The sequence below is a fragment of the Spermophilus citellus genome (genome assembly GCF_964194105.1).
Source record: "Spermophilus citellus genome assembly, chromosome: 4".
In the NCBI taxonomy this organism is placed as follows: Eukaryota; Metazoa; Chordata; class Mammalia; order Rodentia; family Sciuridae; genus Spermophilus; species Spermophilus citellus.
The window spans coordinates 184,464,880-184,492,774 of NC_138185.1; the positions used below are offsets into that span (position 1 = coordinate 184,464,880).

General features: G+C 38.6%; 1 protein-coding gene across 1 annotated transcript in view; it reads right to left on the reverse strand.

Annotated features, from left to right (window-relative positions):
- Positions 1 to 27,895, reverse strand: part of NUBPL (NUBP iron-sulfur cluster assembly factor, mitochondrial) — a 232,470-nt gene that overhangs the window by 24,494 nt on the left and 180,081 nt on the right. The window contains exon 8 of the mRNA XM_081293295.1: positions 12,422 to 12,507. Within this exon, the coding sequence (XP_081149421.1) occupies positions 12,422 to 12,507 (86 nt within the window). The remainder of the gene's footprint in view (positions 1 to 12,421; positions 12,508 to 27,895) is intronic.

Below are 27,895 nucleotides of genomic sequence, written 5' to 3' on the forward strand. Positions count from 1 at the left end.
AATTCTTAGAGACAAATGACGATACAGACACAACATACCGGAATCTATGGGAAACAATGAAAGCAGTTTTAAGAGGGAAATTCATTTCTTGGAGTTCTTTCCTCAAAAAAAGAAAAAACCAACAAATAAATGAACTCACACTACGCCTCAAAAACCTAGAAAAGGAAGAGCAAAACAACAGCAAATGTAGTAGAAGACAAGAAATAATTAAAATTAGAGCAGAAATCAACGATTTGAAACAAAAAAAAACATTGAAAAAATTGATAAAACTAAAAGTTGGTTCTTTGAAAAAATAAATAAGATCGACAGGCCCTTAGCCATGCTAATGAAGAGAAGAAGAGAGAGAACTCAAATTACTAACGTACGGGATGAAAAAGGCAATATCACAACAGACACTACAGAAATACAGAAGATAATTAGAAAGTATTTTGAAACCCTATATTCCAATAAAATTGAAGATAGTGAAGATATCGATAAATTTCTTAAGTCATACGATCTGCCCAGATTGAGTCAGGAAGACACACACAATTTAAATAGACCAATAACAAAGGAAGAAATAGAAGAAGCCATCAAAAGACTACCAACAGAGGAGTTATACAAAACCTTCAAAGAAGAATTAATACCAATACTTTTCAAGCTATTTCAAGAAACAGAAAAAGAAGGAGTTCTTCCAAATTCATTCTATGAGGTCAATATCACCCTGATCCCGAAACCAGACAAAGACACTTCAAAGAAAGAAAACTACAGACCAATATCTCTGATGAACTTGGATGCAAAAATTCTCAATAAAATCCTGGCGAATCGAATACAAAAGCATATCAAAAAAATTGTCCACCATGATCAAGTAGGATTCATCCCTGGGATGCAAGGCTGGTTCAATATACGGAAATCAATAAATACTATTCACCACATCAATAGACTTAAAGATAAGAACCATATGATCATCTCGATAGATGCAGAAAAAGCATTCGACAAAGTACAGCATCCCTTTATGTTCAAAACTCTCGAAAAACTAGGGATAACAGGAACTTACCTCAACATTGTAAAAGCTATATATGCTAAACCTCAGGCTAGCATCATCGTAAATGGAGAAAAACTGAAGGCATTCCCTCTAAAATCTGGAACAAGACAGGGATGCCCTCTATCACCACTTCTATTCAATTTAGTTCTTGAAATACTAGCCAGAGAAATTAGACAAAAGAAATAAAGGCATAAAAGTAGGAAAAGAAGAACTTAAATTATCACTATTTGCAGATGACATGATAATATATTTAACAGACCCAAAAGGGTCTACAAAGAAACTGCTAGAGTTAATAAATGACTTCAGCAAAGTGGCAGGATATAAAATCAACACGCATAAATCAAATGCATTCCTGTTTATCAGAAACAAAACTTTTGAAATGGAAATGAGGAAAACCACTCCATTCACAATATCCTCAAAGAAAATAAGATACTTGGGAATCAACCTAACAAAAGAGGTGAAAGACTTATACAATGAAAACTACAGAACCCTAAAGAGAGAGAGAGAAGAAGATCTTAGAAGATGGAAAAATGTACCCTGTTCATGGATAGGCAGAACTAACATCATCAAAATGGCGATATTACCCAAAGTTCTCTACAGGTTTAATGCGATGCCAATCAAAATCCCAACGGCATTTCTTGTAGAAATAGATAAAGCAATCATGAAATTCATATGGAAAAACAAAAGATCCAGAATAGCAAAAGCAATTCTAAGCAGGAAGTGTGAATCTGGAGGTATAGCAATACCAGATTTCAAACTGTACTACAAAGCAATAGTGACAAAAACAGCGTGGTACTGGTACTAAAACAGGCAGGTGGACCAATGGTACAGAATAGAGGACACAGAGACCAATCCACAAAATTACAACTTTCTTATATTTGATAAAGGGGCTAAAAGCATGCAATGGAGGAAGGATAGCATCTTCAACAAATGGTGCTGGGAAAATTGGAAATCCATATGCAACAAAATGAAACTGAATCCCTTTCTCTCGCCATGCACAAAAGTTAACTCAAAATGGATCAAGGAGCTAGATATCAAATCAGAGATACTGCGTCTGATAGAAGAAAAAGTTGGCTACGATCTACATACTGTGGGGCCGGGCTCCAAATTCCTTAATAGGATGCCCATAGCCTAAGAGTTAATAACAAGAATAAAGAAATGGGAGTTACTTAAACTAAAAAGTTTTTTTCTCAGCAAGAGAAACAATAAGAGAGGTAAATAGAGAGCCTACATCCTGGGAACAAATTTTTACCCCTTACACTTCATTCAGATAGAGCCCTAATATCCGGAATATACAAAGAACTCAAAAAATTAAACAATAAGATAACAAATAACCCAATCAACAAATGGGCCAAGGACCTGAACAGACACTTCTCACAGGAGGACATACAATCAATCAACAAGTACATGAAAAAATGCTTACCATCTCTAGCAGTCAGAGAAATGCAAATCAAAACCACCCTAAGATACCATCTCACTCCAGTAACATTGGCAGCCATTATGAAGTCAAACAACAGTAAGTGTTGGCGAGGATGTGGGGAAAAGGGTACACTTGTACACTGCTGGTGGGACTGCAAATTGGTGAGGCCAATTTGGAAAGCAGTATGGAGATTCCTGGGAAAGCTGGGAATGGATCCACCATTTGACCCAGCTATCGCCCTTCTCGGACTATTCCCTGAGGACCTTAAATGAGCGTACTGTAGGGATATTGCCACATCAATGATCATAGCGGCACAATTCACAATAGTAGACTGTGGAACCAACCTAGATGCCCTTCAATAGATGAATGGATAAAAAAAAAGTGGCATCTATACACAATGGTGTATTATGCAGCACTAAAAAATGACAAAATCATAGAATTTGCAGGGAAATGGATGGCATTAGAGCAGATTATGCTAAGCGAAGCTAGCCAAGCCCTAAAAAACAAATGCCAAATGTCTTCTTTTATATAAAGAGAGCAACTAAGAACAGAACAGGGAGGAAGAGCATGAGGAAAAGATTAACATTACACAGAGACGAGTGGGGGGAGAGAAAGGGAGAAAGAAGGGTAAGCATATGGAAATGGTAGGAGACCCTCAATGTTACACAAAATTACATATAAGAGGTTGTGAGGGGAAAGGGGGGGGGAAGGGAGAGAATTGAACAACAGCAGAGGAGGTAGAGAGGGAAGATGGGAGGGGAGGGGGGACAGTAGGGGATAGGAAAGGTAGCAGAATACAACAGTCACTAATATGCCATTATGTAAAAATGTGAGTGTGTAACCAATGTGATTCTGCAATTTGTATTTGCAGTAAAAATGGGAGTTCATAACCCACTTGAGTCAAATGTATGAAACATGATATATCATGAGCTTTATAATGTTTTGAACAACCAATAAAAAAAAGGTAGTAAAAGGTAGTAAACATACTAGAAAGTTAAGTAGAACCTCTTGATGATCACATAGGAATAATTATGCTCAAGGATAAAAAAGAATAAATATATCACTTGCCTCCACTTCCACAAAAGAGTACCTATTTTTTAATTTTAGTGCTGGTAGGCAAGTAAATTAGGTAAAATAGGACTAACTAGATGCTAAAAATGCTATGGTTGACATTACAAACACAGGAGTTCTGAAGGCATTCAGGGATTTAGATGTGGCACTCAGTTCAAATGAATAACTTTTTGCCATAAATGATTACTTTTTTTTTTTTTTTTTGTATTAGGGATTGAATTCAGGGGCACTTGACCACTGAGCCACATCCCCAGCCCTATTTTGTATTTTATTTAGAGACAGGGTCTCACTGAGTTGCTTGCTTAGCACCTTGCTTTTTCGGAGGCTGGCTTTGAACTTGTGATCCTCCTGCTTCAGCTTCCCAATCTGTGGGATTATAGGCATTCGCCACTGTACCTGGCCCATAAATGATTACTTTGCCAGAAAAATAGTAAACCACAATTCTGATCTTTATTGTCAAGAAGGTGTTTCACATTTGTAGGATATTTAATAATGAAAGTGGGAAATGGAAAGAAAACAGTGATAAGAAGTGTCTATTCGAGGTTGTAGTATCATCTAGTTTTTCTTAGAAGACACTATAACCATTTACCTTTACAAATCACTAAAAAGTTCCAGAACAAAACAGGATTTTTCTTTCTTTGTTTTTAGTAGACAAAGTAAACCAATCTCTCTCTTATAAAATGAATAACTATTTGCAAGGCTGTTATAGAACTTTCAGAGTTATTTATTAGGAAACAAAAAAGGTAAATGACCAACATTAGGCTTTAATCTTCATATTTATTGCCAGGCCAATTATATGGTATAGACTGTTGGCTTCTCACCAAAATCAATGGTCTCATCTTCCTTGGCACATAGCTCAACTACACATGGGGGTCTCCTTGTGCTAATGTGACTAGCTGACTTTCACAAGTTTCTGTACTGCATTTAGGCTTGGTCAATAAAAATTTCCACGAACATGCTTCTGTACTGTGTTTTTCCCTCCAGGATGACTAGAATAAAGATGGTCCCAAACTTAAAAGTCACATGGAAGGGGCTTAGGCTGTAGCTCAGTGGTAGAGTACTTGCTTTGCACATGTGAGGCACTGGGTTCAATCTTCAGCACCACATAAAAATAAATAAAGATATGTGTCCTTCTACAACTATAACATATATCTATGAAAAAATAACAGAGGCACCAACAGCCTAAATGACCACATGGAAGAAGGCTACCCTGACTGCCTGTTAATCTACTAGCAATGTTAATGTGAACAAAAAATAAACTTGTATTTGCATCATTATATTTTGAGGTGTGTTTGTGACAGCAATTAGCTCAACTTATTTCAAAGTTTAAATAATGCAGATTTTTAGAATCTTAATGACTTTAGCAACCTAAGAACTCTTTATGAAAAAGGATGGTTCAGGTTCAACTAAAATACTCAAAATTAAGGAAATCTCATGCAGTATTTATCTAAATGTTTAAAAACTTCTTGTCAAAATTCTTATTAACAAATAATGCATTAGTCAAAATGCCTAAGCCAAATACATAAACATCTATGAATTACAAAGTTACCTTCAATGACAACATCATGAAAAGTTATTATAATAAGGGACATTAATTATATGACATTATATCAACATTGAGTATTCAGATTGTGCCAAACACTGTAATGAGTCATTTAGCCATTACATTATCCCCTTTATTTCTCATCTCAACTCCCTGAGGGAAATACTACTATAATCCCCACTTTATGAATGAGAAAATTGAGGTATACAATAACTTATTCATATCATAAGAGTTACAAATGACAGCTGGAATTTGAACTTTACAGTTCAAATTCCTGAGCTCCTGCTCTTCACTACTAGGTAACAATGGCTCTGCAAGTAAAACGTCTTATCATCCCCAAATTATAAAATTTGGAGAGTAATTTGAAACTAAATGAAATCAAAATGAACATTAAATAAAGAATCCTCTAAATAGTTAAAAAATATGAATAATAAGTGGTTCTATCTGATGCAAATGATATTAAAAAAGCCAGGACCAAATTGCTTTCTCTATCAGTCTCTTCCTTGACAAACAGTATTAAATCATAACCTTCACAATGAATAAGGGCAGAGATTCATGAGTGAGAATCTAACCTCTTATTTCTAGTTTGTTGTCACCCTGATCAGAAAACCAGCCCCTGGTAGATTTATTAATGGCAACATAACTCTTAACATTTCTTTGATTTCTGACTTTTTGGTTCAACCCCTGACCCCATGAAGTCAATTGCCAAGCTTGCTAATTCTTCCTTGAAAATGTCAGGTACATTCAATTCCTCTTACTATGTTCACTGCCATTGTTTTAAGTCAGACTTGTACTACCTATCACCTACTCTAGTGTTTTTCTAACATTTTTTTTCTCCTAGTACTGGGGACTGAACCTAGGGGTGCTTTACCACTGAGTCACACCCCAGCCTTTTAAATTTTATTTTATTTTTAAATTAAAAAAATGTTAATTGTAGGTGGACACAATACCTTTATTTTATTTTTTTAATGTGGTGCTGAGGATTGAACTCATTGCCTCACACATGCTAGGCAAGCACTCTACAACTGAGCCACAACTGCAGCCCTGTTTTAAAATTTTAAGACAAGGTTTCACTAAGTTGCTGAGGCTGGCCTTGAACTTGCAATCCTCCTGCCTTAGTCCTCTGAGTTGCTAGGATTACAAGCATGTGCCACTGCACCTGTTTTTTTTTTCTAACTTTTTAGATTGTTTTCCTGTTAATAGAAATATTTTACATCTTGACCCAGTATAAACACATATATATGTGCATTTATAACGGACATCAAATCTTTATGAAATAAGATTTTCTCTTCCTAAGAGCAATGTACTCTAATATTACTTAATATTTGGTTACATCTCTCACTATCGATTTCATGATCACTGGTGGGTCACAACTAGTAGTGTGAATAACTTTAACTGTTGCAAATGCTTCCTTAGTACCATCTTGGTCTCCTGGCTCCTTTCTTTTCACCTCCACCAAATTAAACTTTTTAAAGGGCCATACTAAGTATGTCTACTTTTTATCCTGTCTGCTTCATATCCTATATGGGTACTTCCTATAATCTAAAGAATAAAGTCCAAATCCCTTGGTCTACCAGAAATACGTCAATATATTACCCCAACTACAAAGTGAATAATCCTGATCATAACTTGAGCTTTTCTGATTCTTCTCAGATCACATTCTTTTCCCAAGTCCTTAGATATGTTTGTGAAAATTCTACTCAATCATTCAGTATATATTTATTTAGTGAGCAGTTACATGTCCTATGCATAGAGTGAAGCAGGTGGTCCCTGTACTCATAGAGCTTATAGTACAGTACTGTAAATGAGAAATTACTGACAAAAGGAGAAATAGAGTACAGCTGGAGTACAGAGAGAAAGAGCTCACCTAGTGAATGGCAATGTGGCACCAAGTCTCCCAGAGAAAAAGCCATTTGCTTAGTCTAAGTACCAAAGGATTTCCCAGGTAAAAAGTAGGAAAACAGGATGCCAAGGGTTCTGAGGGAAAAAATGGTACAAAGAAATCCAAAGAAGTAGAAGACCAGCTTGGCTACAGCAGAGAAAATTCAAGGCAGAGCAGTCCATCAGCCTGGGGAAAATGGAACAGTATTCCGTAGATGATGTTATATCCTAGATTGAAGTATTTACCATGATAGCCTATGCCAGGTATCTTAGCATCTACAAAGGTTTAAGGCATGTTTTCTTGCCATCCAGGAACTCACATTCTTCTGTGAAAACTGATAGGTAAGCCTTTAATGGAGCCAAAGTAGATATATGTACAAATAGTTCAGAGAAAGGATTTAACTTTTCCTGACATATTGGGAAAAGCTTCCTAGGGGAGGTAATACCTGAACAGAAATTTGAAAAATGATATGAGTTCCCTAGCTGATAATGACTAATAAAGCAAAGGACCAGCATATATAAAATTACAGTACCAAGAAAAAATTTTTAAAAAGCATGACTTTTCCATGATGGCCCACAGGAGAATTGTATTTTCTTTCTTTTTCTTTTCTTTCTTTCTTTTTAATATATGACAGTGGGATGCATTACAATTCTTATTACACATATAGAGCACAAGTTTTCATATCTCTGGTCATATACAAAATACTTTCACACCAATTCATGTCTTCATACATGTACTTTGGATAATAATTATCATCATATTTCACCATCATTTCTAACCCCATGCCCTCTCCCCTCCCTTCCCCTCCAACCCTTCTGCCCTATCTAGAGTTCATCTATTCCTCCTATGCTCCCGCTCCCTATCCCACTATGAATCAGCCTTCTTATATCAAAGAAAACACTTGGCATTTGGTTTTGTGGGATTGGCTAACTTCACTTAGCATCATCTTCTCTAACTCCATCCATTTATCTGCAAATTTTGAAGACAAACAACAATAAATGTTGGCAAGGATGTGGGGAAAAAGGCACACTCACACACTGTTGACGGGACTGAAAATTGGTGCAGCCAAAATGGAAAGCAGTATGGAGATTTCTTGGAAAACTGCGAATGGAACAACCATTTGACCCAGCTATCCCTCTCCTCAGTCTATACTCAAAGGATCTAAAAACAGCATACTACAGGGACACAGCCATATCAATGTTTATAGCAGCACAATTTATAGTAGCTAAACTGTGGAACCAACCTAGATGACTTTCAATAGATGAATGGATAAAAAAATGTGGCAGATATACACAATGGAATATTACTCAGCAATAAAAGAGAATAAAATCATGGCATTTGCAGGAGGATTGTGTTTTCATGCTCCTCAGAATTTAGAGACCCTGCACCACCATGGAGTTGGTTGGCAGATTGAGGAAGTACTTGAAGAAACAGGCTTTGTCTCCTTTTTTCTTTTGTAAGTCCTACAAGGAAGCTTATCATAGTACAGTACTTACAGAAAGCACTCAATATCAGTAAATATGTATTTACTAAGTGATCCCTTATTTGAGGAAGGAATAAGAGAGTAAACATATTCTAAGATAATTTTCATGGGTTGGGAAGGATATGACCAAAGAAGGAAGTGAAATATCTGTGACTCAAAAATTCAAATGGTAGGGGAAGAACTCCAAATCACTAGGGCTGGGACTCCCTTGTAAACGAAGGTAATAAAAATAGGTTAGGTGAGAAATTACATAAATTACTTATTAAAAATGTGTAAAACTGAATGTTTTTAATTAAAAAAAATTGTGTACCTACAAGTACTGGCATAGTTGATATCATTTCAAGCAGAGAATAGAGAATTTAATAGTTCATCTCTTCTCCACCTTTCGATATCTATGCATTGAGTTTTAAGAAAATCATTTAAATTATCTTCAGCAGACATTACTAACTTATTCCATACCAATGAATTCCAATGACATCATTGTTTCCATGGTAACTAATGCACTTCAAAAGGGGGAAAACAGAGAACAAGACTAAAAACCAGAGGAAAAATGGAATAAAGTAGGATAAATAAAGCATAACATCTCCTTTGCATTTATGGAACACTTTCTAATTTCAAACACTTTACCATTATTTAGACTCTGAGGCTTTTAAGAGCCAGGGGTTCTTAGAAGTGATCAAATCCACTTCTCACTTTCAGCCCAGATTCCCTTCTCAAGGTAGCTGCACTATGGTTGTCAAATCACAGATAGAGCTCATTGTCAAAATAGTTCTCACTCATTTACTTGTAAATGTTGTTGAACATCTTTTTTGATCTGAAAGTTTAAGAAATCATTAAGACATTCTACCTCTTTAAAAAATTTCACAGTTGAGAGGGCAAATAATTTTAAAATATGGGTGAAAAAAGAGGGCTATAATAAAGATATTGGAAGGCATTAAAAAAAAACAAAGGAAGGAACCATTAATTCCATCTTGGAATCAATCTTAGATTACACAGCTTCAGTGACTTATTTCTACTCTCCTTCAGTCCCACACACCCACAACCACATCCTGGACCTTACCATGACCCAGATCTGCTCCAATTCTGAAAATCTGAACTCCAACATTAACTGTTCGATCCCAAACAGTTCTCTTATTCTCTAAATAATGCCTGAAATACTCCTATGTGCCTTATACAGCCCATCATCCTTCACTTGAGATACTTCTTCCCACATTCCCTAATATCCTCAACTTTTATCCTTCAATGGCATCCACCTAATAATAGCCTAACCTGGATTTTGTGACCATCCCTTTCCCCCTTTGTTATGTTCTAGAAGGATTATCTTTCTACTTTCTGTCTTAAAACCTAGAGAAAATTTTGTTAGAACAGTATGAGGCTGTTTACCTTTTTATTTATTTATTAACAGATAGTAAGTGCCACGGTCTGCCAGTAAGTGCAAGTTAACTCCTGAACTAAAAGGAGTTAGACATGCTGAATTTGGCAACTATAGTTATCAGACTCTCAACTAGCAAAGTCTAGTAGTCTAGTAGGAACTTCCCCATAGCCGCTGCCACCTCAAATGACAGTGTCAGCTGAAATGGTCTATTGACAAGGGGATAAAATAGGAAAAAGTTCTTACTCCCACCCTTTTAAGTTTATTTTCCTCACAGACTTCATGATGTTTTGAATGAGCTAGACAAGTTTCTCTACCTCCACCTTACAGAATGAGAAGTTAAGCATTTACTTACACACAGAAAGAAGGCCATTATCCTAACCTTAAGGTGATCTTAACAGACCATGGGCTCTATTACCTCATTTCTGCCAGAAAGAATGACAGATTACTTATAAATTCAGGGTCATCATTTTTAGTAGAAAGCCCTCTCTCTTAATTTTATAGTTTAAAATATCATATAATAAGCAAACCTTTTTAGCTATCTGGGTGGGCATTATTCATTTCTAGTTTTTCTTGGAGGTCGTAAAGTCACTCTGTTCAAACTAGGTGTTTTAGAGACAAAGTTTTATGAGATGACCATTTGGATATCATTGCTTTAAAATTTTTCTAAGCTAAAATTCACAACATAGAACACTTGCCCTACACTACTTATCAATCACAATTTTACCCTTGCTAGTGAAAAATAGCCTTAGATTACCTGGAAGGTAAGAGTTAAGGTGTCTTCCTTATTAGGCTCAATTTTCTCCTCTTTTTCTTTTTTTGCCCTGTGGTGCTGTGTGCATGTAAGGTAAGTAATCTACCACTGAGCCACAACCCCCACTTCCCAGGCTCCTCTATTTTCACCAGAGCATGTTGATCCAACCCAGAGCTCCACGTCTTGTCAATGCACACAGCTCTGCATTAACTGGCAAGAGAGAAGAGGTACTTGTCAAGGAGGGTCACCTGAATCCCACTATTGTACAATTTTATACTTTTCAAATCTCCCCTGATAAACATTTATGAAAGCTTTTCTGAGAGTCCATTCATTCTAATACATTATTGGGTCTTATCCTGTGTCATGGTCTCATTGAAGTATCTGAAGATAGTTATGAATTCTTTCTATGCCAAAATGAACATAATTGAGCATACAACTTGTTATGGGAAACAGGAGATAGAGAGAATGATGAGATCTCTGAAGCTAATCCAAGAGCTAAAAAAGCTCTGTTGTATAAACTTTAAAATCTATCCTTGAAGTTAGCAAGTCCATTAGAGAGCTGCATAGACAGAAGTATCACCTTGGCCTTGTACTTGTACACCTTGTACACTTTGTCACCTTAGCTTACTCTAATTGTCCCCTGGCACAGTTTCTCTTGTTGAGGCATACTTAAAGGAGAAAGCTTTTTTTATTATAAAAAAGTAATGAGAACATGTTCAATATATATAGCTTCTTTCTGAGAACACAGAAAAGTTCTCTTCTGGTCTCAGCTGTTTCTCTGGAGCATCCAGACTTTTTTCACCTTGTGGTAGTTGAGGGTGTTTTAATGGTGCCCTTGGCTGGTAGAAAACTCAGGGCATGCCTCTAGCAGGTACTGAAGTTCTAATGGCATGCATTTATACTGACTTTCTATTCATTCTATCTGATTTAAATTATTCTTTGTCTGTTTTATTATATTTTTACCTTGTTCAATTTTATCATACTGTGCAGAAAATCCTGAAGTATCTCTTAGAAGAAGGTAAGCTAATAGTGAGTTAAAATGTAGGTGTTTTAGTCAGCTATTTCGCTGCTGTGACTAAAGGACCCAACCAGCACAATTGTAGGGAAGAAAAAGTTTATTTGCGGGCTCACGGTTTTAGAGGTCTTAGTCCATAGAAAGCTGGCTCTATTCCTTGAGGAGGCTGAAAGTGCTCGAGGTGAAGCAGAACTTCATGGCAGAAGAGTGTGATAGAGGTAAGCAGTTCACATGATGATCAGAAAGCAGAGCCACTCCACTGGCCAGACACAAAATATATACCCCCAAACCTCATCCCCAATGTCTCACCTCTTCCAGCCACACCCCCCCTGCCTCTAGTCACCACTCAGTTAATCCCATCAGGAAATTAATACACTGATTGGGTTAAGGCTCTCACAATCCAATAATTTTTACTCTGAACCTTCTTGCATTGTCTCACATGTGAGCTTCTGGGGCATGCCTCACATCAAACTATAACAGTAGGAGACAACAAAAACAAAAAGTATTCTTTTTTTCACTTGTTCTCCCATAAGTGATCTCTTCAAGTCTATCTACTAGTTTCCTAAAATGCTCATCATTGTCATTATTTTTTTTTTCAGTGAAGAAGGCTACAAGTATTTGAGAGGAATAGAACTTTTTCAGAAAACTTGTATCAGAAGGATATTTCAGAATTTTTCTTAATAAATAATGTATAGACAGGTACCTATAAGAGCTTTTAAATTGATCATAAATATGAACTAGGAATTTCATAAAAATTTCTATACTGGACTAAATTAAAACTCAGACTGTATTCTTCAATTACTTGCTTCTTCAGTTAGAAGAGTTTCATTTTTTTCAACAATGAAGCTGTCGATGCTTACCGGCACATGGACTTTTCGAAACATCTCGGCACCTTTATGTGCATCCATCAATGCAATGTCTTGGGGTGTGGAGACAATCACAGCACCTAACCAAAAGAGAAACAAAACTGTTGGGAGTCAGCCTGGCTCCAAAGACTAACTTCCCCATCCCTTGAGAAGAGCCATCCAATGGTGAGACCTGCTGGCTCACATGATCCTTACCCACCAATCAGACTAGCCCTGCTGGCTCACATGATCTTTACCCACCAATCAGAAAGCACCCCATGCCAACTGTCAAACCATTCAACCATTAAACTGTCATAACTGTAAAACCACCCCTGGCTCTATAAATATGCAGAGCTGTTCCTCAATAAATGGGCATTTTCTCCAACCATGAGCCTTGTTCATTCTCTCACTGGTGCTGAAACCCAGGAGGGGGAATGCCTCGCTGCTCGAGGGCCCCCCCCTCTTAAGGTTTCGCACGCTGCTACTACTCACACAACACTGGCTCTTCAGTAGGTGAGTTCCCCTATCGGGGATATCCAACTTCAGACGGGCTACGCAGGGGCTTTGACTGTAATCGTCCAGCAAATCTCTGATGCCCAATCTGGAGGAGAGAACGTACCCCACCACGACCTTCACGGTCATGGTGGACTCTCTGGAACCCAGTTCATGAGTGGGAGGTACTGAGGGGTAGAAGAACAGGCACTCCTCTCTCTCTTAACCACTCTTGTCCCTCTCCTACCTATGGGGGCCTCTTCTTCCCTCCCTGCAGACTCCCTCTTATTAAATTCTGCACACAGATTGGCCTTACTATCAATTAGACAATCAAAGTCAATGGCCCCCAGGAGGATCCCTAGATCCCGCAATTCTCAGAGATCTGTTTAACTTCTGCGAGCGCTCGAAAAAATGGAGATCCCCTATGTTGAGGCTTTTTTTTCTCTTCTTCGTTTTTCACCCCGGCCTATCCAGCAGATGAAACCTATCCCTACCAACCACCCCCGTTGGCTCCGTCCAGCCCCTCAGGTGCTCCCCCTGACTCGGCCAACACCTTTAGTCCCCCCAAAATAGGTCCTGCTCCCTAGTCCCACAAACCAAGGCCCCCTAAGAGAGGTTGCTGGACCTGAGGGCATTATCCAGGTACATATCCTGTTCTCTATGAATGACTTCACGCAATTTGAGGGAAGGTTGGGCTCATTCACCACAGAAGAGAGTTTCAATGGGTCCTCCAGGCTTATAGCCTCACTTATATGTTATTGGCTAACACTCTCCTTCTTGAGGAACGTACCAGAGTCTGGGAACTTGCCAGAGCCCATGCGGATGAAACTCACCAAGTTAATCCCAATCACCCTCCAGGGCCACTTGCTGCCCCAGATAATATACAAGCTGGCACACAGAGTAGGGACTGATTCTCTGCATATATTATTGCTGGGCTCAAAAAAGCGGCACGTAAGGCCATCAATTTCAAAAAATTACAAGAGACTCCATCGGAATTTCTGGATCAGCTTATGAAAGCCCTTCAGCAGTAACCTAGATCCTGAAACCCCAGATGGCCGTCATATCCTTATGACATATTTCCTCTTGCAGAACTACCCCAACATCCGGGCCAAACTAAAAAAGCTCGAACAAGGCCCTGCCACCCCCCAGACTGAGAAATTTCAGATGCTAGCCCAGGCCCTGCAGGGTGCTTCCTCAGGTCACCACCCATCACCTCAGGTCAACCCCCCCCCCCCGCGCCTGCTTCAAGTGTGGCAAGGAGGGACATTGGGCCAGGGCATGTCCCGCACTACATACTCCACATACCTCATGCCCTAAATGTCAACAACAAGGTCATTGGGGCTCTGACTGTCCTAGATCCCGTAGGAGGCCTATGACCAGGGAACCCTCCGATCTTCTGGGCATGGCAATCAATTGACGGAGTCTTGGGTCCTTGTCCCCGGCCATAACGATCAATAGACAGGGACCCAGGGTGCAGATTCAGGTGGATAGGCGCAAGGTTGACTTTCTCCTTGACACTGGGGCTATCTTCTTAGTCCTGACAGAATTCTGGGGGCAAACGGTACCGTCCACCTCTCCTATTGTCGGGGTAGGAGGAAAGACCATCTATCCAAGAAAGACTCCCTTATTACTCTGTTCCATAGACAACTTCCCATTCTTCCAGACGTTCCTAATTATGCCCCAATGTCCAGTTCCTTTGCTCAGCCGAGATATTCTCTCTAAATTCAATACAACAATCAATATCCGGGCTCCTAGCATCAGTCAGGCCCCAGAATCAGCCTGTTCATCTTTTCTGGCCCTTTTGGCAGAAGACTGGCCATTCTGCTCCACTTGTGAGGCTGACATGAAACACCATACTAAAAAAAGACCCCTTACCTATGAACCTGGTTGACCAGATTGTATGGGATACCCACACCCCCTCCACCGTTTCCTGCCCACCAGTTAACATTCATCTCATGCTATCTTTGTTTATATATTTATTTTTTAGTTGTAGTTGGACACAATACCTTTATTTTATTTATTTTAGCGTGGAGCTGAGGATGGAACCCAGGGCCTCCTATGTGCTAGGCAAGCATTCTATTGCTGAGCCACAACCCTAGCCTCAAAACAATGCTATCTTTTAATTCTTCATGGAAACATTACTTCTCTAACATTATGTTCCTTACAGGTTCAAAGAGTCTACTCCATGAGTTAGGTAATTCATACAGATTTTATATAAATAAGAAAGATGAGGAAATGTGTACTTTGCTCTTGCCTTAGACTCCTCACTTCTAAAATCACAACTGATCAGTGATTAAGAATCATAACTATATCACTGAATCCTCTTCCCATTCACATAATGTGCTAGTGAGACATGCATAAAGCAGGCATAATGTCAAGAAGCTAATAATCTATCTGGGAGAACTTCCCGCCAAAAAAAAAAAAATCAAAGATTACAACACAAAGTGCTAAGTATTAAAGCAGAGATGTGCATCTGAAGTTATAAAGGAGGGACAGGAAGGAAAGCTAACTGGAACAGAGGATGATGCTCTATGGGGTGGGAGGTGAAAGATTAGAAGCACTGAGGAAAAGTTTCAGGAAAGAGTATTCCTAAGTAGAGACCCAAAAGTTTATTTTTTATTTTATTTTTTTTTTTTTGAGAGAGAGAGAGAGAGAGAGAGAGAGAGAGAGAGAGAGAGAGAGAGAACACAACATCTTTGTATGTGGTGCTGAGGATGGAACCCGGGCTGCACGCATGCCAGGTGAGCACATTACTGCTTGAGCCACATCCCCAGCCTCCAAAAGTTTATTTAAAAAAAAATTTTTTTTTAAAGACAAGGACTTTTTTATATATTTATTTTTTTAGTTTTAAGTGGACATAATATCTTTATCTTATATTTATGTGGTGCTGGGGATCAAACTCCATGCCTCAAGCATTCTAGGAGAGTGCTCTACCACTGAGCCACAACCCCAACTCCCTAAAGTTTATATTCTAGAAAAACTCACACTGTAGAGATGTTTTGGTGGGGGCTAAACTGAGGGCCATAGCATGAATTCAGATTCAAAATAGTGGTGACTTGAATTAAGACAGTATTTAAGTGACAGAGATGGAAGCTTCCTTAGATCTCCACTATTAGCCTTACAGAAACCAGATAGCTATTGGGATGGAAACAGAGTTTTGAGAAAAACTGAAGTATGATTTTTTTCATTAAGTGAAAACAACAAAGGCCTATTTATGATTGACAGAGGCTATAAATTTCTTAAATTTTATGGTTTCTTCTACATTGGAATTTTTTGCAGTACAAAGATGCGGTTTCTTTTAGATAATAACCCCAAAATAATTAACATGAACATATCATAGATCACATGATTGACCAAAACCTTTTAACTAAATACACAGTGCATGGACATTTCAGAACCCCAAACCATAAAATTGGTGCCAAATTGTAAGGTTTATCATAGTTAATGAAAATAGAAAAAGAATTAACAATAACTGATTATACCCAGTGGAGGACAAATGACACTACAAAGTACTGTCCAAAGGGATATTCTGAAGAAATTAGAATAGAGAAAATTTGTAGATGAAACTAGTTTTCACCAAGTACATGGTAGGTAATATAAGCATAACAAACTTAAAAAAAAATCTGTGCAACAGTAAGCTACAAATTCATCTTGCAATCAGCATTTTCATTTCTGCAAAACTTTATCTTTCACATTAAATGTCATTAATTTGAATTCTATTGATTTTGTAAGTTTTCTTATATTTTTATGTTTTTAGTGTTTCTAATTTTATAAGAGCTATAGACAAAAGGAATTTTTTAAGTAACTATTTAAGTAACTAGTTTTATAATAAAAATGAATCAATATGGGATAAGGGGAGGAAATTACTTTCCTTTTAGAAGGAGGGTTTATATTCATTATTCAAGTTTGAGATACACCAGCTTTAGAATTCAAACACACAAGGATTTGATGTTTGATTCTATAGCTGATTACCTGTGTGATTCAGGGATTACTTAACCTGAGTTTCAGTTTCTTCATTTACAAAATGACACAGTGATATTTAGATTTCAAGATCTGTTATGATTTAGATACTAGGTGTCTCCCAAAAGCTCATGTGTGAGATAATATAAGAAGGTTTAAAGGAGAAATTATTGGGTTATGAGAGCCTTAACCCAATCAGTGAATTAATTCCCTGACAGGAATTAACTGAGTGGTAACTGCAGGATGGTAGGGTGTGGCTGACGGAGGTGGGTCATTGGGGGTATACATTGGTGAGCTAAGCTTAGTGTGTCTGTATGGCTCTCTCTCTCTTTCTCTCCCCCCCTCCCCACCTCCACCTTGGTGTGATGTCTTGAGCCGATTCTCTCCACAACACTCTTCTAACAAAACGCTCTGCCTCACCTCCAGCCCCTAGGATGGAGTCACTATCTATGGACTGAGACCTCTGAAACTGTGAGCCCCCAGAAAAAGTTCTCCTCTAATTGTTCTTGTCAGGTCTTTTGGTCATAGCAGTGAAAAAACTGACTAAATCAGGATTGAAATAATACAATAAACCACTGTACACAGAAGCTTAATATGGTGCCTCACATTCAATAATGACAGATATTATTAATAATACCATCACCATTATTATGTTTTTTTATTGTTATTATTAAAATGTCTTAGAAGTTGCTGAGAAGATCATTTTCCTATATGCCATCAGACAACTGCATCTTACTTTCAAACTGTTCCATGAACAGCTATCTTCCTATTTTAATTTATTCTGCCTAACAAACAATGGTTCTTTTTCCTCTATTTTAAGGATGGATGGAAATCATATTTCTGCAAAAATTATACTCTATAAATCTGATATATTTCCATGGTTTGCTCTTTTAGATTCTGTTGTCAATGTTTCACCATATTTTCATTTTCAGCCATTCTGAAGGGAAGAATTCTAGCTCTGGCCCCATCTAGCTATGTGACTAATCTTGTACAAATAACTCAGAATCACTCTGGGTATCAGGTTTTTTGTTTGTTTGTTTGTTTTTATTATATATATACCATCAAGTCTCAAATTAGAGAGGTGTTTCCCTGGGAAATCTTCACTGAGTCCTGAAATTACCCTCTCTATCATTTCCTAAGCCCTCAGCTTCTTCTTTTTTTTTTTATTGTTGGTCGTTCAAAACATTACATAGTTCTTAATATATCATATTTCACAGTTTGATTCAAGTGGGTTATGAACTCCCATTTTTACCCCTATACAGATTGCTGTATCACATCAGTTACACTTCCATTGATTTACATATTGCCATTCTAGTGTCTGATGTATTCTGCTGTCTATCCTATTCTCTACTATCCCCCATCCCCTCCCCTCCCCTCCCCTCCCCATTTCTCTCTCTACCCCCTCTACTGTAAATCATTTCTTCCACTTGTATTATTCTTCTCTTACCCCTCATTTCCTCTTATATGTAATTTTGTAAAACCCTGAGGATCACCTTCCATTTCCATGCGATTTCCCTTCTCACTCCCTTTCCCTCCCACATCTCATCCCTGTTTAATGTTAATCTTCTTCTCAAGCTCTTCATCCCTACCCTGTCCTTGGTTACTCCCCTTATATCAAAGCAGTCATTTGGCATTTGTTTTTTTAAGGATTGGCTAGCTTCACTTAGCATAATCTGCTCTAATGCCATCCATTTCCCTCCAAATTCTATGATTTTGTCATTTTTTAATGCAGAGTAATACTCCATTGTGTATAAATGCCACAGTTTTTTTATCCATTCATCTATTGAAGGGCATCTAGGTTGGTTCCACAATCTTGCTATCGTGAATTGTGCTGCTATGAACATCGATGTAGCAGTGTCCCTGTAGCATGCTCTTATTAGGTCTTTAGGGAATAGACCGAGAAGGGGAATAGCTGGGTCAAATGGTGGTTCCATTCCCAGCTTTCCAAGAAATCTCCATACTGCTTTCCAAATTGGCTGCACCAATTTGCAGTCCCACCAACAATGAGCAAGTGTACCCTTTTCCCCGCATCCTCTCCAGCACTTGTTGTTGTTGGACTTCATAATGGCTGCCAATCTTACTGGAGTGAGATGGTATCTTAGGGTGGTTTTGATTTGCATTTCTCTGACTGATAGCGATGGTGAGCATTTTTTCATGTACTTATTAATTGATTGTATGTTCTCCTCTGAGAAGTGTCTGTTTAGGTCCTTGGCCCATGTGCTGCTGAGAAAAAAGTGTAACTGCTTGATGTTGGGTGGTATATTCTGTATATGTCAAGTAAGTCTAGGTTGTTAATTGTGTTATTGAGTTCTATAGTTTCCTTATTCAACTTTTGTTTGGAAGATCTGTCCAGTGGTGAGAGAGGTGTGTTGAAGTCTCCCATGATTATTGTATGGTGGTCTATTAGACTCTTGAACTTGAGAAGAGTTTGCTTGACGAACATAGCTGCACCATTGTTTGGGGCGTATATATTTATGATTGTTATGTCTTGTTGGTCTATGGTTCCCTTGAGCAGTATGCAGTGTCCCTCTTTATCCCTTTTGATTAACTTTGGCTTGAAATCTATTTTATTAGATATGAGTATGGACACTCCTGCTTGTTTCCGCAGTCCATATGAGTGGTATGATTTTTCCCAACCTTTCACCTTCAGTCTATGTATATCTTTTCCTATCAAATGCGTCTCCTGTAGGCAGCATATTGTTGGGTCTTGTTTTGTGATCCATTCAACTAGCCTGTGTCTCTTAATTGGTGAGTTTAAGCCATTAACATTTAGGGTTATTATTGAGATATGGTTTGTTCTTCCAGCCATATTTGTTTATTAATGTTACTAAACCTGATTTGTTTTCCTCTTTGATTACTTTCCCCCCTTTACTGTCCTACCTCCCACTGTTGGTTTTCATTGTTATTTTCCATTTCCTCTTCCTGTAATGTTTTGCCAAGGATTTTTTGAAGAGATGGTTTTCTAGCTGCGAATTCTTTTAACTTTTGTTTATCGTGGAAGGTTTTAATTTCATCTTCCATCCTGAAGCTTAATTTCGCCGGATACATGATTCTTGGTTGGAACCCATTTTCTTTCAGTGTTTGAAATATGTTATTCCAGGATCTTCTAGCTTTCAGAGTCTGTGTTGAGAGATCAGCTGTTATCCTGATTGGTTTACCCCTAAATGTAATCTGCTTCCTTTCTCTTGTAGCTTTTAAAATTCTCTCCTTATTCTGTATGTTGGGCATCTTCATTATAATGTTTCTAGGTGTGGATGTCTTATGATTTTGCACATTCGGCGTCCTGTAGGCTTCTAGGATTTGGGATTCTGTCTCATTCTTCAAGTCTGTGAAGTTTTCTCATTATTATTTCATTGAATAGATTGTTTATTCCTTTGGTTTGGAGCTCTGTGTCTTCCTGTATCCCAATGACTCTTAAGTTTGGTCTTTTAATGTTATCCCATATTTCTTGGATGTTCTGCTCATGGTTTCTTAGCAGTCTTGCTGAGCTGTCTATGTTCTTTTCAAGTTGAAATACTGTGTCTTCATTTTCTGATGTTCTATCTTCTAAGTGATCTACTCTGCTGGTAGTATTCTCAATTGAGTTTTTAAGTTGGTTTATTGCTTCTTGCATTTCTAGGATTTCTATTTGTTTGTTTTTTATTACCTCTATCTCCCTGTGTAATTGATCTTTTACTTCCTGGATTTGTTTATGTAGTTCCTTGTCAAAGTGATCTTTCATTGTCTGATTTTGCTGTCTCATGTCTTCCTTGAGACTCCAGATCATCTGAAGCATGTATATCCTGAACTCTTTTTCTGACATTCCATCTGTTGCAGCTATTACCTCTTCTAAAGTTCAGTTGACCTGCATTGCTTGTGGTCCTTTCTTTCCTTGTCTTTTCATACTGCTCGCGTTTCTTTCTGCTTGGTGAAACTGTTGTGTTTTTAAAATTTTCCCCCTATTTATTTATATTGCTCTTGTATAGTTGGAAAATCTCCCTTGCAGGGCAGGTAGTGGCTGTGCTCCTCCTCTAATTAGGGTGATCTGTTTACCACTCTGGTCAGTCGCAGGTCTGCCGACCCTGCGGGCGCGGGTGGCGGCTCTGCTCTGCCCGCACTCCAATTGTGGTGACGTAACTACCACGCCCTCGGGTCGTTGGTCCTGATCCAGATGTGGGCGGCGGCTCTGCTCGGCCCCTACTCCAATTGGTGAGACGTGTCTACCACGCTGGCAGGCCTCTAGGCCTGTTCCGCCGGTGGGTCGCAGGTCTGCCTACCTTGCGGGCTCGGGCAGCAGTTCTGCTGAGCCCCCACTCCCAATGGGGGTACCTGACTGCCTCTCCAACGGGTCGCTGGGCGCTGGGCCTTTTTCGGACACGGACGGCGGCTTTGCTCCACCCCCGTTCCAACCAGTGTGACGTGACTGCCTTGGTGCTACGTGTCCACCACGCTGGCAGGCTACCGGGCCTGTCCTGCCAGTGGGACTCAGGTCTGCCTATCTTGCAGGCTCAGACGGCGGCTCTGCACAGCCCCTACTCCAAACAGGGTGACTTGGCTACCACGCCATCGGGTCGCTGGTCCTGTTCTAGGCATGGGCGGCTACTCTCTTCGGCCCCAGCTGCAGTTGGGGTGCCGGCAGGTCACTTGGCCTGCTCTGGGTGCAGGCGGCAGCTCCACTCTGCCCCCCTGGCCCCCACAGCATCCAGCAGGACCCGGACCAAGAAGCAGTCACCGCAGGTTCCCCAACCCTGGCCCAAAGCAGCTTCGGGAGCCAGAACCCGGCCTCTCCGATCCCAGCTCACGCTCCGCTAGGAGCAGGCTCCAAGGAGCGACCCCCGCGGGTTCCCCTGCCCTAGGCCAAAGCAACTCCGGGAGCCAGAGCCCGGCCGCTCCAAGCTCTCTGAGCTCGGTGCACGCTCCGCTGGGAGCAGGCTCAAAGACGCAGTCCCCGCGGGCTCCCCAGCCCCGGGCCAAAACTGTTCTGGGAGTCAGAACCCAGCCGCCCCGAGCTCAGCGCACGCTCCACTTGGAGCTGGCCTCAACACGCAGTCTCCGCAGGTTCCCCAGCGCTGGGCCAAAGCAGCCCCGGGAACCAGATTCCAGCCGCTCAGAGCCCGGCGCACGCCTTGCCAGGAGCGAGCCCCTAGGAATATTCTCCACTGGTTCTCCAGCCCCGAGCCTGAGCGATCTGTCTGCGAGACGCAGGCAAATACCAGCCTGAAATCACCTGTTCCGTAGCTGAGTGAGCTGAGATCAGTAGAAAACAGGGATGATTACATCAGCTCTCCAAGATGGCGGCTGCTGTCCTCCTCCGTGGTCCGACCGGTGTCGAGAACCGAACTGGACCGCTTCTCTCCTCTGTCTCAAAGCTGGAACTCAGCACTAAGCACGGCCATTGCACCACTGGTAGGAGCCCCCAGAATCCGCATCGCTGCACCCCCGCTCCGGCACCTCGCCGCTTCCCAGCGTGCGCCGCAGACTCCAGCTGCAGGGCGCGACCCTCCGTGCGGAGAAATCGCCCGCGTCCAAGCCCCCGCAGCCGAACCTCGCGTGATGGAAATCCATCCACTAGATTCTGGAGCACCTCAATTTCACTGGAAATTCCCAACAAGATAGCCTTCAGCTGTTTCACCTCGTCTTTCTCCTGCACAGTGACGTGGCGCACTGGGGTGATGCACTCCCTTCGCCGCCATCTTCTGCAGTCTGGGTATCAGTTTTCATAGCTGTAAAATTACTACATGTACTGGTCTCCAAGGTCTCCTTTATCTCTGATTATATAATATAGCATTCCCACTTAACTATAAACATTTTCAAAACCACCCTTGCTCAACCTGACTTCCCTAAAATAATCTCATTTAGGTTAATGTGAAATGCCCTCTCCTTCAAGAAGTATTGCCTCTCAATCTCAGAGCCATTCTCTTTATACACATGGAAACTCCTTAGTTATTCCCTCTAAATTTTCTCCTTAAATATATACTAGTATACACTCTTGTCTACTATTTGCACTATCATTACAAAATATAGCTTTATGATTGTTATGATTTGGATGTGGTTTGTCCCCCAAGGATTCATTTGGTAGAGGTTTGGTCCTCCCTGTGATGACTCTGACGTGACAGAACTTTTAAGAGGTGGGACCAGAACTAAGAGATGGGTCCTTGTGGGAAATACTCAGGCTTTCATTGAGGATGCTGTCTTTAGGAAAAAATAAGGTAATTTTCATAGGACCCCAGTTAGTTCCTGCAAAAGAGAGTTGTTATAAAAGAGAGCCTGACTGACCCTTTGAATTTCTCAAACTTCCTGTCTTATTATGTGATTCCTACTCCCACATGCCATTATGCCATCTACCATGATGTGATATAGTCAAGGGGGTGTTTACCAGAGACCAAATGGATGGGACTACCTGATTTTAGGTTTTCAGTCTCTAAAACTGTGAGCTAAATAAACCTATTTTCTTTATAATAACTATCCTTATGTATTTTGTTTAAGTGGAAAACAAGTTAACACAATGGGAAGTTATGTTTATTTTCATCTTTTTAATCAAACAAAAATAATGATGTAATATCTTCACAAAATAGGCACTTAACAAAAGATCAGTGACTTAACAACTTTCTTTTATTTTCAGACTTATCCATCCTAGATTACTGCAGCATGAATTCTTAGTTGGTAACTCCTTAAGAGTCAAGAGCTCTGCATTAGGTACTATACAACCTCAAAAAATTCAGTAAATCTCAATACATCTCAATTAACTCCTCTATAAAATGAATTTATTTCCATTGGTCTATTTAAAGTGTTATTTCATTATTTTATAAAAAATAATATGAAAAATAATAATTATGTTCATTGACATTATTTTTAATAGCTATAAGACACTAAAGAGAGGGATTAAAGTGATTTGACTTTCTCTATACTTAACCCTAACAAAATCACAAATAAGCATTCATTTTAGCTGAGATTCTTTGCTGTCTGAATAGCACATAAATTAATAACTTTTTGACAAGGAAAACCAGCATGTCCCATTTAATATTCACAAAATATGTGAACATTTCATTGGAAGTACCAACCGCATTAATAGAAATTAGTGACTAAGTCTTTGATCACAATATAATCAGCCTTTGGCATACTGTCCTGGTCCAACATAAATCACTATCTCTTCACGTTACACTAAAATGTAGTGCATCATGTAAATAACCATTTCAAACTGCCCAACAATGGCATTTAGAATTTACTAGAATAAATAAATAAACAATAAACAAACCTCCAATAAAATTAAATTTAATCCTTAATCAATTTATACATCTTAACTCCAAATTTTTAACTTTAAAAGAACTATGTCAATTTTTTCTTTTTAGTATCTCTTAGCTTAAAAAATGGTTTCCAAACCTTGGTGTTACATTTTATCTTTATGGTTCTTGGCTTTTCTTCCTATTAAATTTTAATTTTGTTCATGGCTCATGAAATGTGAACCATTATGAACACGCCTAGAAATTTCTTCCTTTATAACATCACTAATGATGTCACTTCAGTTTCATGATGTTGGAAAACTTGTGCTCCCTGTACTGACCATAAGAAAATGTCAGCAGAAGCAAAAAATGTCAGTAGTAGCATTAAAAAAAAAAAAAAAAAAGAATGCTCAGTTTGCAATAAATGGGATTATCTGGGAGACTGATTACCCATCTCAAGAATCCCATTGAGAATTCTCTATCCATTTTCTAAGGTAAATGTCTAAGTCCTAGCAAATAATATTATTTAAATATATTTCCCAACTTGTAATCTGCTTTTTATCAGCTGTCAAATTCTGAGAAAGGTCATCTTGGTAGATTCTGAAAAATATGAAAACATCTTACAAAATAATTTAGAGTACTATCTTAATTGTTAATTCTCTTTACTATTAAGAGGAAAATTTACAACTATATATCTGGATTTGGTTCAGAGTTCAGAGTAGTTAAACATTTAAAACTAATTATTCCAGATGTTAGGCTGATCATAATTACACCACTGTTGGAACTACAACTATGCGTTCTAGTCTCCAGGGCATAGATGGAATCTAATTCCCAAGCTTGATTGAGAACTTCAGGGTTAGAACCTCATAAACATGTACATCAAAATCTGCTCAGAAGTATACCTGGAGGAATAATTCTATCTTACAACTACTGAGCCCATCAATGCAAAACCAACTAAGACTAAAAACAAACATTAACTATTATTCTTAATGCTCACAGTGCTTTTAATATTTAGTGCTACTGATTCTCCTTAATTTTTTTTAGAGATAGACTTGCAGCAAAAGACAATAATCAGAGGCTAGGGATATAGCTCAGTGGTAGAGTGCATGCTTAGCATGTGTGAGGCCCTGGGTTTGATTCCAGTAGCATAAAAAAAGAAGAAGAATCACTCAACTTCTTCTGATTTTAACACAAAAAATAACAAACACTTTATGATTTTTAAGTTAACCATAATGTAGATGGGCTTTGGTAGTTTTCAGCTCTCCTCTTTCTCCTTGGACTTTCTGAATTATAAATATTATATTCTGTAAGATCAAGGAAGTCTACTAATATTAGTATCAGCTTAAGCAATACATGATTTAAAAGTCAATTTACCTCAATTGTATTCACAGACTACACTTCAACAGCAATAATTCTCGGAAGAATCACTGTTGTAGACTCCATGCTACCTTCCAACAGAGTTAAGAATTGACTACAGTCACAAAGGGGATGTGTCCTATTAATTTAGGGTCACAAGTTCAATGCCAATTTCAGCAACTTAGCAAGGCCCTAAGCAACTTAGTGAGACCCTATCTCAAAATAAAAAATAAAAAGGGTTAGGGATGTGGCTCAGCAGATAAGTGCCCCACGGTTAAATCCCCAGTATTCAGAAAAAAAAAAAAAAAACAGAATCAATCATTTTGCTCACCTCAGAAACAAATCACATTAAAGAAATTACATTAATTCCTGCCAAAACAGATTTATCAAACACAGTAATTAATAGAAACCACAGTATTTGAGAGCTACTGATAAATACGAACATGTTGTACTTTAGAACTTTAATTAAGAATTCAAGTTCATCAAAGGAATCTGGATACATATCTATTGTTTAGAAATAAAGACTGGTTCTTCAATATAATAGATTCAACAAGTAAAGGGCTTCCAGCCAATTTACATTAATGATACTACAAAGATTTAACCAGGGTTACTCAGGTTGCAATCAATAAGGAGACACTGGGGCTCAATGAAGCTTCCACAGATTTTTCAGAAGTATAGGATGGAATGAGATAGATCTTATCACAAATACATGTTCTCTCACTCTGTCCCTCTTTGTCTTTCTCCCCCTTCCTCCCTCCACCTTTCTCTCTCTCTCTCTCCCTCCCCCATCTCATTCTCATCCCCCTTCTCTATTCTGATGCCTCCAATAAAGTTAAGATAAAATCCTGGTTTCTTTCTAGTCTTGTATCCATGCTTATGCTGATCAGAAAACGCCTCGGGAAACCTACACATTGTACAAATGTGTCTCTACAACTCAGAAAGATCTTTTCTTCTTCTGAAGGTCTGTTCATGTTGAACTCTAAGATTTACTATTCTGCATTTCAAATTCTGTTAGAAGCACATATAGCTCAGCTTGCCTGCAACTACAGCAAGCCACTACTAAAGGATGCTTGTTTAATAATGGAACACATTCCTTTTGAGACATGCTAGCCAAATTGCCCAGGCTGGCTTCGACTTGTATCCTCCTGCAACAGCCTCCCTTGTAGCTGAGATTACAGGCATGCACCATCATGCCCGGCTCAACACATTCCTTTTTATACCATCTTTTTTTTTTTTTTTTTTTTTTTTTTTTTTGCTAAAAGATCCAGAGAGAACTGCTACTTCATTTACACTAGACTTTATATAACCAGGTACATTTCATAAAAGAGAGGAAAAGAGACTGAGACTCTATATGGGAAGATCTTAGTCAATATCCAAATACGTTGTACTTAAGATGTGAAGACATTCTTCAAGCTATGCTTCAGATTCTGATAAATTTCTAACATCTACATCCAAGGGCAAAACCTTTTTAGATTTTGGGACTTTACTTTTTCCAATATTTGATGGATTTAAAAGTAGCTTTTAAAATGAACTCAATGACACATTGGCCATTATATTATTCACTGAACTTTAAGACCTTTAAGGAATTTTAGCTGTCTAGCTTGTCATGAAGGAAATGCTCAGAAATTCAGCAAAACTGAATGATCTCAGACACTATCTAAACACAGGATAGAGGACCACCTGGTAGGAATTCAAATAGATGGTTGGCTTAGACAAGAAATTCTCAAAGTTAAATATAGAAATCGGGAGGGGATGCTTATAAAGTCTGGGCCTTTTTGTGTCATAGTTCAGAAATTATTAATTCTCAGGCTACTTCTTTGAATTGTACTGTAATTTCTACTTGTGAAGAATGTTCAGCCAAATACAGGGGCCCTGAAGAGTTTATTTCTTTTTAACTGTAGATTAGAAATATATTATTTATTAGCCAATGATGTTATATTTAATTTTATAAAGTTTTATCTAACAAGGACTAAAGTTTCAGAATGAAATACCAGGAATGACCTAAAAGATAAAATTGTGGAATACAGTTGCTAGTCTTTCTAACAGTTGGTATAATTTGTGTAACAACAAAGCAAATTTATTTTGAAAAGAATTTTTATAATTTGATAAATAAAACAATAACTCTGTCTACATCATGAAGTTCTTGCCAAGTATCCATTAATTATAATTGCATCCAACATTTGCAATGGAAAGACAGTGCACCTGAAAGAAGTCCAAAATTGACTATCTCCTTTAATGTTCCAATCTGAAAACATAAATGAAGATTTACTATTCCAAAACACTAGGAAAATCTATAATTTAAGTCTTCTATTTAAAAATACTTTTTTTTAGTTATAGATGTACACAATACTTTTATTTTACTTATGTATTTTTATGTGGTGCTGAAGATCAAAGTGTCTCCCATGTGCTAGGTGAGCACTCTACCACTGAGCCACAACCTCAGCCCCTTAAGTCTTCTACTTTAAGATGCAAGCATGTTTCT